The 16,343-nt window shown below is 35.4% G+C and overlaps 1 protein-coding gene and 1 long non-coding RNA gene across 2 annotated transcripts; one reads left to right on the forward strand and one right to left on the reverse strand.

The window, feature by feature from the left end:
• Nucleotides 1-2,235: 2,235 nt before the first annotated feature.
• LOC112784270 (uncharacterized) lies at nucleotides 2,236-6,549 on the reverse strand. The gene is made up of 6 exons (XR_003193814.3): nucleotides 6,272-6,549; nucleotides 5,642-5,907; nucleotides 5,035-5,275; nucleotides 3,548-4,229; nucleotides 2,616-3,370; nucleotides 2,236-2,529 (listed from the first exon to the last, which is right to left on the reverse strand). It is a non-coding gene; the product is annotated as an uncharacterized lncRNA (long non-coding RNA).
• A 7,018-nt stretch (nucleotides 6,550-13,567) lies between these two features.
• LOC140182749 (F-box/kelch-repeat protein At3g23880-like) lies at nucleotides 13,568-14,869 on the forward strand. Its single transcript, XM_072230101.1, has one exon. It carries the CDS (start codon nucleotides 13,568-13,570, stop codon nucleotides 14,867-14,869), a length of 1,302 nt encoding a protein of 433 aa, XP_072086202.1.
• The last annotated feature ends 1,474 nt before the right edge of the window (nucleotides 14,870-16,343 follow it).

Here is a 16,343-nt window from a genome sequence, read left to right on the forward strand (position 1 = left end):
TGCATTGGCAAGTGGTGGATAGTTGCCTCATTACTTTGCCCTAAAAACAGCATTTGAACCTCTTTATAAAAACCTCTCATTTTCTTATCATCTTCTACTCTTCACAATACATCTAACTTATTTTCGCACACTATATTTTTTTTTTTCCATTCATTCTTATATTTCCTATTTTTCTTTATTTTTTGCTTCATTGAGTTCTTCATCTATGTTCATCATCATGTTGTGTTACTTTTGTGATTCTAATATAATTATTTTCTCCATTTTAATTAATTCTTATTGGTTATATTTTGGTGCAAAGCTTCCATCCGCATGTGATGCACAGTATGAACATGACGGCCATATTTTGCACAAATTGACTATGTGTCTTGAAGCACCATTTATGTGTGCTTTAAGCTGCTTCAATAATCATAAGAGGTTTATATGGTTAGTTTTTTATTTTCCATGTTTATATAAACCTCTTTGAAATAGCAAGCATATATGTATATATAATAAAGTATTTTTATTTTCAATGTATATCTTGAAGTATTTGCTTATATAAATGAGATGAAGGTTATCTAACGAACAAAAAATGTCTTAAAAGGTTTAGTTTAAGTACATCCAAAAAATGAAAAAGTGATTGATTGGTGGAAAAGTAGCTTTTCTTACCGATTTAAAGTTGAAAGTTTTGACAAGACAAGTGAAAATGACCCACAAAAGGAATATGGAATATTCTACAAACGGAATATGATATATTCTTTCGTAAAAAAGTATTCAAAAGATGTGTGCTAACACTAAAAAGTAACTATTAGTTTGATTTAAACTAAGATATAAGCAAAAAGTTACCAAGAGTTTGATTGAGAGTAACTATTAGGGTTCTTTTGTTTCAATTTTAGGAGTAATTTTATAGTAAATGTTTTAAAAGTTCATTCAAATGAGTAACATAGTATTTATATTTTTTAACTGGAAGAGTTTTTGAAGTTTCAATACCCCATTCACTTTATTTTTTAAGCTCTATTTTCTTCACTGAATACAAGCCCATTGCATTAAACAATAATACTTTTAAAAATAAATTTTAGGATATTAATAGTATTGGGCTACAAAAATATCTGTGACCACAAAAGATTGATCTCGACCTTCATCAATCAGAAAACTTAGACTCTCATAATATGACCTATAATATATGAGGAACAAAAAATTAACCAAAAACAAAAAAAAAACAAAACAAAAAATTTTACAAATCATTATAGTCATTATTAATTATTACTGACTTATAATAATAATAATAATAATAATAGATTTCTATGGGTTGATGACATTATAAAGGCAATGTTAGTAAGTATTTATTCATAATTCTTTAATAATTTAAAATTATATTTAGTTGACATTTTTATATAATAATGTTTAAGTATAGGGTTCCATTTGTTACAATATTAAAATTTATATTATTAATATAAAAATATAATTATTTGTGTATTTTTTTATTGGTTTAAATTTTTAGAATAATTAAAATATTAGAGATATAATTATTAATATATTTTTTATTAATTTTTAAAAAAAAAATTATAATATGACATTAACAAATTACAATTAAATAGGCAGGATAGAAACTGCTATCACATTATATCCTTAAAATTTTTGAATTTATCAATTAACTGATATTATTATACAAAATCAAAAGAAAATGTCTACAGACCTAAAAATATTTGTTTTTTGATATTTATATAAATATATTTTGGACTATTTAGAATGACCAAAATTTACATAAACAACTAAAAACAAAGAAACAAAAAGGAATGAACTAATTAAAGGAACTTAAAATCTCTATTTTTTGAGACACTAAAATGAATGAGAGTAGCATCAATGGAGTTCATAACTTCATATTCAAATACTCTCCATTCTGTGTGTTAAGATCAGAAAAGCAGAATCTAATGCCCTCTTCCCTCTTATGATTCTCATCAACTTCTTCGCTTGAAGTAATAGCTACTTTTCTCCAATTGCCCCAGATTCTCAACATTACATATAACATCACTAAGCATATCAATGTTTTTTTTTTTTTTTTACCAAAGATGAGGAGACTCGAATTCGTGACCTCTTAAGTAAGTACGAGGAAACTATGCCATTTGAGTTATAACTCATTGGCCTAACATATCAATGTTGAAGGGAAAACAATGGCAACTATTATTGCTGCCACTTGTGTGTTTGACATCTGAATTTTCTCACTAGAAGATTCTGTGCAAGAAACCAATAATGTAAGTATTTAGTAGCAGATTCACCTTGTGCATGATATTACTTTCCTTTATATACTTCAACAATTTCATCAAGTTGATATTGTCTATATTTAGTTCAAAGATAAAATCATTGATGGCCATAGTAAAATTAGATGTTCTACTTTCTTCAGAAGCCTGTTCTATGTGATGATGGTAAGAATCCATCAGATTTCCATTCTTGAGTCAGAACCATCAGAGTTTGAATATATCTCCGGTTGGCTGGTCCCAAAAGACTGCGGAATCTCACAAAGTGCCGTTCTACATGGCAATGCACATTCTCCAGCTGTACAAATAGGGAACAGAACAATTAAATTCAGAAGTAAATATGACTTGTTCAATGTCTATGCTACATAAAATTGACGAGCATACCCGTGATAAAGTAATTTTTGAGTCATACATGCTGATGAATGAATCAGCTAAATCATGTGCCTCATCTATTATAACAATATTGGATATCAAATTCAGACCAAGAGCTTCAGGAGATGATTTCTACAAAAGAAATTGACGGAAGGACAACAAGATCAGCTCTCACAACCATGTTTCTAGAGCCGTAGTACGGACAGGTTCCCAATGTTTATCCAAGGTTTGCAAGATCTTCAATATCCAAGGGTCCTCGTTCAGATACCTCATTTCTGAATTCATGTTGTAGTTTATGTTTTCTAAGCATTGGGCAACCAGAAGAGGCCTTTGTTCCAAGGAACTAGATTGGCTCCCCAAATCGGAGCCTCCCAAGGGACATCAATCCAACAGATAGACGGGCAGGGACGAGGCTCAAATCGGAGTCTCGGATTTGTTCCTCTGTCCAGGTGTCGCCCATGCAGATCATTGGCGTGGAGGGTCTTCACTCTTCTCTCTCCATTCTCTTCGCGTTGCGCACTTCACTCATTTCCATCACTCTTTGTTCTCATTCCCAGAAACAACAATTTTGTTCCAGCACTCCACCTTCTTCTTCCTTAATCATTGTCGAGTAACTTTCTCAATCACTCTTTACAGCCTCAATATTTTGTGCCACAAAGACGTCACTTGCCGTGAATTCATTGGATAAAAGGCCACTAGATGTGATCTTCGTAGAAAGAGTGTGCTCGAACACTTAGTCTTGTTGTCATTAATGATATCTTTTAAAACTGAAAAGCAATCTTTTAACTTGATTCCAATAAATAAAATGGAATAGTAAATCATTTTCTTAGTTTTCTCAATGAGTGAGTAATCAGTATTAAGACAGGAATTTTTGAAAAAATAAAATAACATAATTACCAAATGGACCAATAATACATAATCAATAATCGACCAATAATACATACCTCTTTACTAAGAGGAGAAATAAGGTATTGGATGTTAGTAAATCCGAAAGTTGGAGTTGGGACTCCTCTTCCTTGTCTTTCTCATTCCTCTTCCTTGTCTTTCTCATTCACATCTAGCTTAAACTGCTTCTAACTTCCTTCATCTTGCATCCTGTTCCTCCTTGGCAGGGGATTCCAAATGAAACCAAATGAAACCCCTTGTACCTCTTTTCATCTCCCGACGAACCGCTGTCATTGGGAGGTGACTTGCCGAGACAATTTGAGCACCTATCCCCAGCATATCTTCAAGTTATGATTCATTTGCCATCTCTTGAAAACTAACAAAATCAATGTAATCAATCCAGTATTTAGAACATTGGTTACTGATGCGGTTGATTTTGTTGGTTTTCAGGAGATGACAAGTGAATCATAACTTGAAGATGTGCTGGAAATAGGTGCTCAAATCGTCTCGGCAAGCTACCTCCCAACCGCAGCAACTCGTCGGGAGATGAAAAAAGAGACCAGGGGTTTCATATGGAATCCCCTACCAAGGAGGAACAGGATGAGTAAGTTGAAGATTCTATGTGCCATTTTTCAAAAGAACAGTGATATACCTTCACCCTTGTGGCTTCATTTTTCTTTTTCTTCTGGAGTTCCAAGCATCGCTCATTTATGCGTGTGGAGTTTCCAAGTGAAAGCACATCTATGGTAAAATACAGCATTTGTTGTTAGCCATTTCAGCTTAATCAAATGGAAAATGATAAAAACTTCTTCAAAAACTCAGTTCCAAGTTAACGCAAAGATTTTTCCTTGACCCTAAACTCACAACAGTCATCTCACACTCCCTAAATCCCCTTCATCTTCACTCTCATACTCTTCAAGTAGAAACTCCTTGTCATCAACATCTGTTGTATCGATTTTCTTTTGTGAACTTTGACATACTTTTCAGCAAGAGAATGTTCACAATCCACAGCCCCAAAATCTTTACAAATTTCCTTATTCTCCTTCTCCTTCTTATCAGATACCGAAACTTGTACTCCTTGTTTTTCACTTTATCCTCTTTAACTTGGGGGTCTTTGTTAACAACAAAGTTCCTCAACCAATCAGGGTCATCATCCGAACCAACACGCATCCTGTGATTCCTGCTGTCCCCTCTGATCAAGCACCCATTGCAAAGCACTACAAATAACACTCATAGTCTTCCCAGTAACCTTTTATAACACAAAAATCTCACCAAAATGAACCTAATTCTTTTATCTTTTTTTTTTTACTAATAAACAAAACAAAGCAAAACAACAACATGGAATTGCTTCCAATAATGCAAGACAGACCAAAAAAAATAGTAAATTAATTGTCTTCCACTCTTCTCCTAACTAAAACATAATAACATCACCAAAATTAAACTCATTTTGCAAACAATTAATAATGCAAGTGTGATACAGCAAAACCTCCCAAATAAAATAACGTTAAATTTAAGATTAAAAAAAAATAAATGAATGTTGAATTACCAGTAGGGATTTCTAACATGGAGACGTCACCTTGGTTGAGAGAGTGATAAAGAGCCTTCATGAACTCCATCTGAATCGAATATGGCTTGAAAGGGAACGCTGGGAACTTCACTTCTTCTTCTTTTAACTTCCATATTCCTAATTCCTTCACTTCTTTCGCAGCGTTGATTCAATGAGTTTTCTTTTTCTTTTCCTTTTTTGGGTAATAATCATCGAAGAGAGAAATGAAGACTTGGCGCCACTACCAACAAAAAAGTGATTTTATAATTTTTTTTATTCAGTAAAAAAAAGTTGAAAATTTAAACAATAAAATTAAACAATCTACAACCCTAATCCTCTATGATTTCTTTTGGAAAAATAAAATTCCGCTCAAAAAGGAAACCATAGTTATAAGTAAATAGTAATTGAGAATATTTGTCAGCACCAAGACATAGAACAAGTATACATATAGAGCAGTACCAAACAATCCAATTCTCAATTACATGAATCATAAACAATAGGTTGTCTAAAATATCCACAGAATCAATCAAATTCAGCATTAAAAAACATCAAAAACCAAATTTTGCAGTTAAAAAGAATGAAAGTAAAGATGGGATTTTATACTCACAAATTCCCCTTAATCTTGAACCATGTCTCAGCATTTGTGAACAGCAGCAAGATCATCTTTACAAGCACAGTCCAATTTAATTGGAACACCAGACTCAACTATCACTCTCCAAACCCATGTGACAAATTCTATAATTCCCCTCCCAGGATCATGAACAACAGCAGCAGCTTCAAGATCAGAGACACATAAGAAGCTGCAATCATCAAATGCTGAACCACCATCACCATGTGTTGAATAGAAATGAGAATGGCTTGAACCACAGTCTTCTGCATCAGAGAAATACACGCTACCATCATCATCATCATCATCTATTTTTTGCAACAGCAAGAAAATTTCAACAACACTTTTAGAAATTGAAAAATCAGCAGCATCACAAAATCAATGAGCAGAAGCACAAAATTTCAGTAATTATTTGATTTCCATGTTTAGCAGCTGCAACCAAATTTCAACAAAAGTTTCAGAAATAAAAAACACGGCAACAGCACAAAATCAATGAGTAGCAGGCTAGCAGCACAAAATTTGAATATTGATTTCCTTTCCATTAATCGATTCACAAGAGAACATTCAGACTAAACAGATTGATAAAAGGAAGAAGTGAAGAACCGAAGAAGTGAAAGCAGTGCCACTAACTTTTGACGGAGAGACGGACGGCGAGCGGCGCCACGATGGCGACCTGCTCCAACCCTCGAACAGAGAAGCCAGCGACGATGCGAACGACGTTCCGAGCTACAGCCAACAAGAGAGGGCTTGGGTTCGGAAAGGGGGAAGTAGGAAGGCACGGAGGCGCCGAGAACACGGACGGCGGCGGCAATGCGGCAGAACCGTTGAGGAGGAAGCTAGGGTTTTGGGCTTCGGACGGGGTGAAGGAGTGTGAGATTCGCGAGTGAGAGAGAGGGGGGGGTGAGGGTGACTGACCGGGGGATTTTTTATTTAAATAAATAAAAAAATATAATAATTACCAAAATAAATAATTTAAAAAATAATTACCGATTTAAATTCTTTAGTCTTATCTCGTTTACACTGTAAACGAGATAAGACACGTCAGTTGTAACGTATCTATAAAAGGATGTGTAACCTTTGGTATTCTTTACAAATTTTTTCTATCTTTTTTGTGTTTCTTATTTCCTCACGAATACAAGGCATTAACGGCCAGTAATAGTCCATAATAGTTGTGCTTGTTTATCCCAACTGTCGTACGAGAAACGACGACAACGGGGTGACATTTGAGTGTGAGGATCCAATATTGTTTCGCACTCAGCGTGTGGAGACGTTGTCCGATTTGAGGAGTTTGATATCGAACAAGCTCGGTAGTTCAGAAACGAGGGAAATCGGAAGGGTGGCGTACAGGTTGCTGGTACCCATGAGTAACCGAGTCTTCCGGTTACGACTATTCCGACTTCTAGGGGACGAGCTTGTGCGAGTCAGATCGTCGGCACGTCTCCTCCGATCCAGCACGCCCTTCGGGGGGCAACTCTACCAGCCTGGGGTCCTCCAGAATCTCCTGCCCCGATAGATGCCTCACACGGCAAGTCCCCCGCCACCAATCGTAGTACTCGCTGGTAGGCCTAGTGTCGAACGTATGGTGGATGATAATCCTGCGACCGGGCTTGAACCTCTGCCTCCACCCGTCGTACCACTGCTGGAGTCGCTCTGGCCACCAGACATCCTCACCACGCCCAGTGGTGGTCAGATACCTATTGTTAAATACATTACGTAAATAAAGTAGTAAATCTATCAGATTAACATACAACTACAAATGTATAACTTTGAAGAAATTATAATCCATTAATACGTGTCAAGTTCACTGGAATGCCTGGCACTGGCTGCTCCCCGTTGAACTGCCGTTTCACCCTATCAACGTGGTGAAACCGGATAATGTTGAAGCAGACCAGCGAAACGGCCGACAACTATATATCCCACTCCTCCTCCTCACGGAATTGCAGGCACAGGGCGTGCAGTGCAGGGTCATCATATATCCTCCATGCAAACTGAATAAAATTTTGTGTAACAAAATAACAAGTATTACAACACAGCAAGAATTTAAAATAACAAAATATTTAATTACATGACTAACCTCATCGAACCGTAACCGGTCGATCGAAACCCTCCAGTACAGGACTTTGGCCTGATGCTGATCCCTACTCTGCTGCTGCAGTCCAACCAACCTGACAGTAACAGAGATATATACAATTCATTAAGTAACAAACCATGCGAATTAACAACAATGTTTAACGCGAAATGAAAAAGTAACCTCTGGTTACCTCGCAGCTAACAAATACTGGTAGACTCCTCTGTCTAGTGGACACCACTGAGAAAATCTCTAGTAAATCCAACTCATCAGCAGCGGAGTGCAACTAGCGATGTCCGTGACGCCCCGCTGTGCCGCCAAACATAGTGACTGGTAAGTCCAGGCCAGCACAGCAGAGTCCCAAGATAATGCCTTGCACTCCGCGAAGTCCCGGAGTAGCGGTAGCCACCGTACGTGAACCAGGTTGTTGGACTTGGCACAGCCTGCTGTGCCGCCACCGGAGGCCTGACACCAAGTAGCTGGTCAACCATGGCCCACGTGTCCATGCCATACCATCTACCAAAGTCACGAAGGCACCCCCAACGGGGTTCCCGTGTGAACATAGGCCAAGGTGGTACGCCACGTTCTACATGGTGATAGTGACCTCACCCCACGGGAGATGAAATGTGTGCGTCTCCGGACGCCATCGCTCCACGAGTGCTGAAATCAGGGAATTATTAAATGTGAAGTCCTTGAGGGGCAACCCGAATCCAGCCTCAGCCAGATATGGGACAATGGCGTCCAGTGGAGGAAAGGTATGGCTAACTCACCGGGCAGTAAAAAGCGAGGCCTCTACGGAACGAAAAAAAATATTTTTAACCTATAAAGAGGTAATAATAAATTTTTGTACACTACTTAAAAAATAAACTACTACTACTACTTAGGAACATACTACCGTGTTTCTACTCTACAGATGTCTATAAATTACTTATGTCGGTAAGCAAATCTTTAATTAAGTCATATCAATCTTACAGAAGCAAATATTATTCCAAATTCATCATACAGTCAAATTCCTAAAGCATTTTACTCAATTCTTGTCACTACCAGACTACCCTAACAATATCTACATACTTAGATTAACCGAACATAACGCAACTAACCTCGAAGTCGGCCGTCCCGGTGTAATGCGACGTCTCGTTTAGTCTGTTGATGTCCCCATCGTTCCCTGCTTGGCATGCCATCACCGTATCGGACTCAAATATGGTAGAAAAGGGTACAAAAGAGGGGAGAAAGAGTTTGACTAAGTTAAAATGGGGTCCAGAAACTCCTTGTAAACGACTTATACTTATAGGTGCCATTCGCTCTTATCTCGTTTACAGTGTAAACGAAATAAGACTAAGGAATTTAAATCGGTCATTCTTTTTTAAATTATTTATTTTGGTAATTATTAGATTTTTTTATTTATTTAAATAAAAAATCCGACTGACCGGGTGGATTTTTTTTTCCTTAAAAGGTCAAAACGGCGTCGTTTATACAAAACCGGCCAGTTTTCAGTCCGGTCCAACTGGCCAGTTCAGCAGTTCGGAAATTGACGGTTTTAGAAGGAAGATCGGCCCATTTTCCTTGTCGGTTTCTGGTTGAACCGGTTTGTCCGGTCGGTTCGGTCTGATTTTAGAACATTGATAAAAATTGAAACAGTACTGCAGAGAGGAGGTTACCGTGTTGGTGGGCGTCTATCGGGGCGAGCAGGGTCGCAAGCTCAGTGGTGAGCAAGGGGAAGGCTATCAGGGCAGCATGGGGTGGCGAGCGTGCCTTCGATAAAGGGCAGCACGACAATGCTGCGGCAGTGGGCGGCAGCAGGCTTCAGCGGTGAATGGCGACATGGGAGAGGACGTGTCCACCGAGACGCGATTGAGGAGGGCCACGCGAGGGCCGGGGGCGACGCGAGGGAGAAGAGGCAACGCCAACATTGAGAGGAAAGAAGAACGATGCTGAGAGAGAATTAGAATTAGCGTAAATGTTGACAAAAGTGAAAAAAAAATTCTGATTATATTTTATTAATTAAAAATCTAAATTTTAAAATTGAAATTAACTTTTTTTTTGTTTAAGTTGTTTAGAAAAGCATTGTTCCATCTTATTCATACCAGAGAAATTATTCTCATATTCAATAAAAATATTTATTTTTTATTTTATTTATGTTAATAGTCAAATTCGATTCTGAAAGATCACTTATTCTTTAAATTAGTTCTCAAATAATTTTTTTTGTCATATTAGTCATTGAAAGATAAAACGTAAGTTAAATTAGTCCTTTCATTAATTAGATAATAATGTATCATGTTAAATGCCACGTAGCATGATGACGTCGTATGTTAATGCCACGTGTCATGTTAGTGACACCTAACATGCTATCACTTGATGTAAAAAAGTTATTTATAATCAAAATAATTTCTGAAAGTCTAGACATAAGTTATTTTTATCCCTAAAATTTTAAAAATTAATCAAATTAGTTATTATATAAATTTTTTTTATCTTTTTTCATAATATTAAATTTAAAATATTTTTTATTGTACAAATTTTAATATTATTTTTTAGACCTTAATAAACAAAATTTTATTTACATAAAATTATTTTGTCATTTGTATTTTAAAATTTTACATTTTCAAACTGTAATATTTTTATAGTGAAATTTTTTTATTTAAACGAGTTTTTCAAATTATTGTTGATTATATATTTTAAAATTTAAATCTTTTAATTTTTAAAAACGATCATTTTTATTATTGTTTAATTTATATGGCTGAACTCAATAATTGAAAAATCGATTTGTGGAATCACTTGTTGAATCTTAATATTTTAATATAATTTTTTTAAAATAACTACTATATTTATTTAGTGAGATTTAAAATATTAAAACATTTAAAATAACTACTATACTTATTGATTGAAATCGAAAATATTAAAACTAGTTATATACTAATTATATACTTGTAGTACATTATCAGATACCAAATAATAATAAATATTTTAACATAAAATGTCTGTCTAATTTAAAATCATTACACATATAAAATATTTTAAATTAATTTAAATGTCTTATTCATATATTTTAAAAGATTTAAATTTTGTTGTCGAGGTTGGTCTGTTTCAGTCCAGTTACTTGTATGGATTGTTTAGATATAAATTTTTTGTCTTGAAATATTAAAGGGGCGTCTAATAAAATTGTCCAAGTTCATTGCAAAGAATTAATTCACAAATTTTATCCAACCTTTTTCATTCTTATTGAAACGCATATTCTTTTTTGAGAGAATGAAAAGTTTTTGGAGTAAACTTGATTATCAGGATGGAGGTGTGGTTGAGGCTAGAGGTTACAGTGGGAGCATTTGGATTCTTTGTTCCAATTCAATGATTACTGTGAGAATGTTGGAGGTGATTGATCAATGTATTAGTTTTGAAATTTCTATGGGCAATATTTTTAGTTTTTGCAGTGTTGTGTTTGCTAATCCTCATGACCTGAGCAGGGTTTCACATATGATCCAGGGACCTTGGATTGGGTTAAGGAACTTTAACGAGGTTCTGATGCAGAATGAGGTTAGAGGAGGGGCCTTCAGTGATACTAGAACATAACTATTTGCAGATACTTTGGTAGACAACTGTTTGATATAGAAACTATTGGGAGAAGTTTCACCTGATATAGGAATGTGAGAGGGGCTACAAGTTGTAAAGAAACTGAATAGAGCGATCATTAATCAAGAGTGGCGGTTTTTGTTCTCTAAGACTTATAATGAGGTTTTAACTTGTCTCCATTCTGATTACTGTCCCTTACTCATCAGATGTTTAAAGGTTGGGATTCCTAAGAAGGGTCTACGTCCGTTCTAATTTTAAGATACCTGGATTACTCATTTGCTTTTTCGAAAAGTTACAGCTTGGAATAATGGATCTCCGGATGTTGTCTAGAGTTTGCTGGAAGTTCAAAAGGATGCACTTACTTTTAATAGAGAAATTTTTTGAAATGTGTTTGTTAAAAAGAAGAAGTTGGAGAGGCAGCCGAATGTTATTCAGAGCTCTTTGGGGCATAGGAAAGATCCGGGGTTAAAGGTCCAAGAACAAGATATTAATGAAGAGCTAAATATTATCCTTCTTCAACTAAAGCTTATGTGGTACAAAAAATCCAAAGAGTAGTGGGTTCGATTTGGAGACAAATATACTAAATTTTGTCACCTGCAAACAGGGGAGGCAACACAGCAATAAGATTAAAGGGTTGTTCATAGATGATGGAACCTGGGTTACGAAGTCACGGGTGTTGAAAATGAAAACAAATTTTTTTCTTCAAAAACTTTTTTCTATAAGGGAGGATATTGAGTGGAAGACACGTAACAAAAAAGAGTGGTCATAGAACCGAAAGTTAAGATATTAAGTAAGGTGAAAATGTTTGGTAACAAAAAAAAAATTAACTAAAATAAATTATAATTTTTTATTTAATATTTATTAATTATTATAAAAATTAATAAATATTAAATAAAGTAAATTCTGACTATTTTTTTTAGTTTATCTGACATTCCTATAAGTAAGGATGTTGAAACTGTTGAAGAAATTTTCTGTTAGTAGAACAATATGTATTTCATCTACAATCTACTAGAAAAGATTATCATAAGTAAGGATGTTGAAATTGTTGAGAAGTTCTCCTATTAGTAGTACAACATGTATTTTGGCTTGGTTTGGTAAAGTTTTTTGAAGAAGTTCTTGTCAAGTTCTTTATTTTGTATTTGGTAAATCAAAATGACCATGTGCTTGTGCTTTTTAAAAGTTCAAACTCTTCGTTTTGTGTTTAGTAAATAAAAAAGACCATGTGTTTGTGCTTGCAGTTTTTAAAAGATTCGGGTACTTTTGAAAATACCTAAAGTAGAGCTTTTCAAAATTTAAAAATCTAATATAACCTCATATGATAACTAATTTTCAAATTCAATGCTTACATTTATGTCTATTAAGGTATTTTTAAATTTTAAAAGCTATTTTACCAAACGTAATTATTGTTTCTTGTATTTATTGAAAGCTATTTTTAGTCTGATTTACTAAACATAAATGCTACAATTTTTAAAAAGCTATCTTTTAAAAATTAGCTTTTATAAGTTACTTTTGAAAAGTAAAAACTTTACCAAACTAAGGGTTTGTTTTGGTGAGCTTCTAAACAAAAGAACTTTTTCCGAGTTATCTTTTTTTAAAAGAATTTATGTAAAAGTAAAAGTAATTTTATGTTTGGATATCTCATGCAAAAAGATATTTTATTTGTCAATTATGTTTGGGTATAATAATATAAAAATATTTTTTTTGTTTATTTATTACGTGAAACATCTTTTTTTTTTTAAGATAAAAGATTTTTTAAAAAATATAAATTACAGCTTTTCAAAAAAAATATTTTTTATTTTTCTAATGCTTTTACTTTTATTATTAAAAATTTGCCAAACACATTAAAAAATAAAAAAGTGATTTTTCATTGAAAAATGATTTTTTTATCAAAATAATAAAAGATAATTTTTTAATTATTTTGCTAATATTTTATTTTTATCATTAAAAGTTAACAAATACACTAAATAAATGAAAAACAAATATTTTTTTACTGAGAAAATATTTTTTGATAGACTTTAACAATTTGATCAAGTTAATATTGTCTGTTTAATTTAAAGATAAAATTTTTGATGGTCACTTGACCACAGAAAAATAAAAAATCAAAACGGAATCACGAATATAATTGTAATAAGATATTATGAAAATGAAATAATTAAAAAATAAATTATTTAAAATTCTTTTCTGAAAAGAAAAAAGATAAATATTTTGAATATTTTGAAATAAATGAAGTGAATTGTTAGAATTATACTGTTTTTTATTTCTTATTCCTGCTGTATTGTTGAGTTTTGTTGTAGAGAATGAAGAGGGCTCCCATTCCTGATGATGATGATGATAGTGTTGCGAGAAAGGGCAAGGTTGTCACAACCACCGAGGGGTGGCCGGAACTGCTCCGCCGTACCACCACAAAACCACCGCCTATCCTGCTGGACGAGCTCATAGCGGAAATCCTGCTGAGGATTCCGGCAAGGTCTCTTGTTCGTTTAAGGAACAGCGTCTGCAGTTCATGGAGAACCCTAATTTCCAGTTCCCAATTTGCCAAGGACCACCTTCGACGTTCAATGGCGGTGGATCCAGCCTTGACCCACCCACGTATTGCCTATTATAGCTCCAGGTACTCATACCCCACAATCGGAGTTTTCTCCATCCAATCTGTGTTCGAGAACCGTCCCCATGAACCCACCAGAGTAGTTGCCTATGAGGGACGACGCCACCGTCTCATCATTGGCTCTTGTAATGGATTGCTGTGCTTGCACGATAACGAGCGTGCCATGCTGTGGAACCCCTGCACCGGATTCACATCTCAACCGCTTGAAATTGGTCGTATCTTCTACGTCTGTGGATTCGGTTATGATCATGTGAACGACAAGTATAAGCTTTTTCTCATTGAGGAAAAGAAATCAGGTGGATCTGTCACCAGAATTTTCACATTCGGCCCAAAATCTACCTGGAGAACAATTCAGGATTTCCCATATAGACTACGTGACCACAATAACAAGGCTATTCTGATTAATACGGCAGGGCATTTTGTAAGTGGCACTGGCACCCTTAATTGGCTTCTTTGCAGCTGTCTTACTAGTTTTGTCGAAGTTCTTTCCCTTGACTTGGTGAAAGAGACTTATAGTCAGATTTCCCTTCCCAGTAGGGATTCAGATGATGATCTCAGTGTGTTTCCCCAACTGGCTACCTTGAGGGGTTGTCTTGCTGTTTGTTATGAGACTAAGAAAACTCATTGGACTCTCTGGATGATGAAGGAGTATGGAGTTCCTCAATCTTGGACTAAATTGGCCATAATCCCCCGCCACCCACTACTCCTTGATCCTCCTTTAAATTGTGCATTAGAGCCTATGTACATGTTGAAAAATGATGTTCTACTGGTGAATTCTCCTAATGGCAAGTTTGTTTTATGTAACTTAAATGATGACAGCATAGATTTTCCTAATATTGACAGCTCCGGTGATGGCATGACCAAACTCCGTCCTTTGTCTCGGTGTTCAGGCCCAAGGATCTTTCACATCTATCATGAAAGCTTAGTTTCACCCTCGCACTTTGGTCTTCCAACTTGCTCATCTGAAATGTGGTTATTTAAGCCAAGCCTTTAATCTCTTAAGCCTATTCATTTGGTGAAGAATATCCTATATTGTCTCTTGAATCCATAACTTTATTATCATTAATGTGGTGCCTTGTTTTTTTCTATTTTTTTTATAGACTCTGTCTTCGATTTAATTAGAATATTAGAATATGTATTTATCATGAAATTCTATATAATAATTTATGTTTTAGACGAGTTTGATTTTACAAAACTGCGAGTGCAATTTCTGCTAAGGTTCAGGTGCAAGTGCTATGTAACACCTTATTCAACATGAATCATAAACAATAGGTTGTCTAAAAAATCCACAGAATCAATCAAATTCAGCATTAAAAAACATTAAAAACCAAATTTTGCAGTTAAAAAGAATGAAAGTAAAGATGGGATTTTATACTCACAAATTCCCCTTAATCTTGAACCATGTCTCAGCATTTGTGAGCAGCAGCAAGATCATCTTTACAAGCACAATCCAATTTAATTGGAACACCAGACTCAGAACTATCACTCTCCAAACCCATGTGACAAATTCTATAATTCCCCTCCCAGAATCATGAACAACAGCAGCAGCTTCAAGATCAGAGACACATAAGAAGCTGCAATCATCAAATGCTGAACCACCATCACCATGTGTTGAATAGAAATGAGAATGGCTTGAACCACCGTCTTCTGCATCAGAGAAATACATGCTACCGTCATCATCATCATCTATTTTTTGCAACAGCAAGAAAATTTCAACAACACTTTTAGAAATTGAAAAATCAGCAGCATCACAAAATCAATGAGCAGAAGCACAAAATTTCAGTAATTATTTGATTTCCATGTTTAGCAGCTGCAACCAAATTTCAACAAAAGTTTCAGAAATTAAAAACACAGCAACAGCACAAAATCAATGAGTAGCAGGCTAGCAGCACAGAATTTGAATATTGATTTCCTTTCCATTAATCGATTCACAAGAGAACATTCAGACTAAACAGATTGATAAAAGGAAGAAGTGAAAGCAGTGCCACTAACCTTTGACGGATAGACGTACGGCGAGCGGCGACACGACGGCGACCTGCTCCAACCCTCGAACAGAGAAGCCAGCGACGATGCGGTCGACGTTCCGAGCTACAGCCAACAAGAGAGGGCTTGGGTTCGGAAAGGGGGAAGGAGGAAGCCACGGAGGCGCCGAGAACACGGACGGCGGCGGCAATGCAGCAGAACCGTTGAGGAGGAAGCTAGAAAAAGGGGGGGGGGCGGGGGCTGAGGGTGACTGACCGGGGTCCGGGTGGGTTTTTTTTTTTTCATAAAAAGTCAAAACGGCGTCGTTTATACAGAATTGGCCAGTTCTCGGTCCGGTCTAACCGGCCAATTCAGCAGTTCGGAAATTGACGGTTTTAAAATGAGAATCAAACCGTTTTTCTTGTCGATTTCTGGTTGAATCGGTTTGACTGGTCAGTCCGGTTCAATTTTTAGAACATTAATAAAAATTGAAATAGCATTGCAGA

The sequence above is a fragment of the Arachis hypogaea genome, chromosome 20 (assembly GCF_003086295.3).
Source record: "Arachis hypogaea cultivar Tifrunner chromosome 20, arahy.Tifrunner.gnm2.J5K5, whole genome shotgun sequence".
Lineage (NCBI taxonomy): Eukaryota > Viridiplantae > Streptophyta > Magnoliopsida > Fabales > Fabaceae > Arachis > Arachis hypogaea.

Excerpts from the sequence above, each read along its gene's own strand:
- LOC140182749 (XM_072230101.1), top strand. The coding sequence starts at position 13,568 with ATGAAGAGGGCTCCCATTCCTGATGATGATGATGATAGTGTTGCGAGA.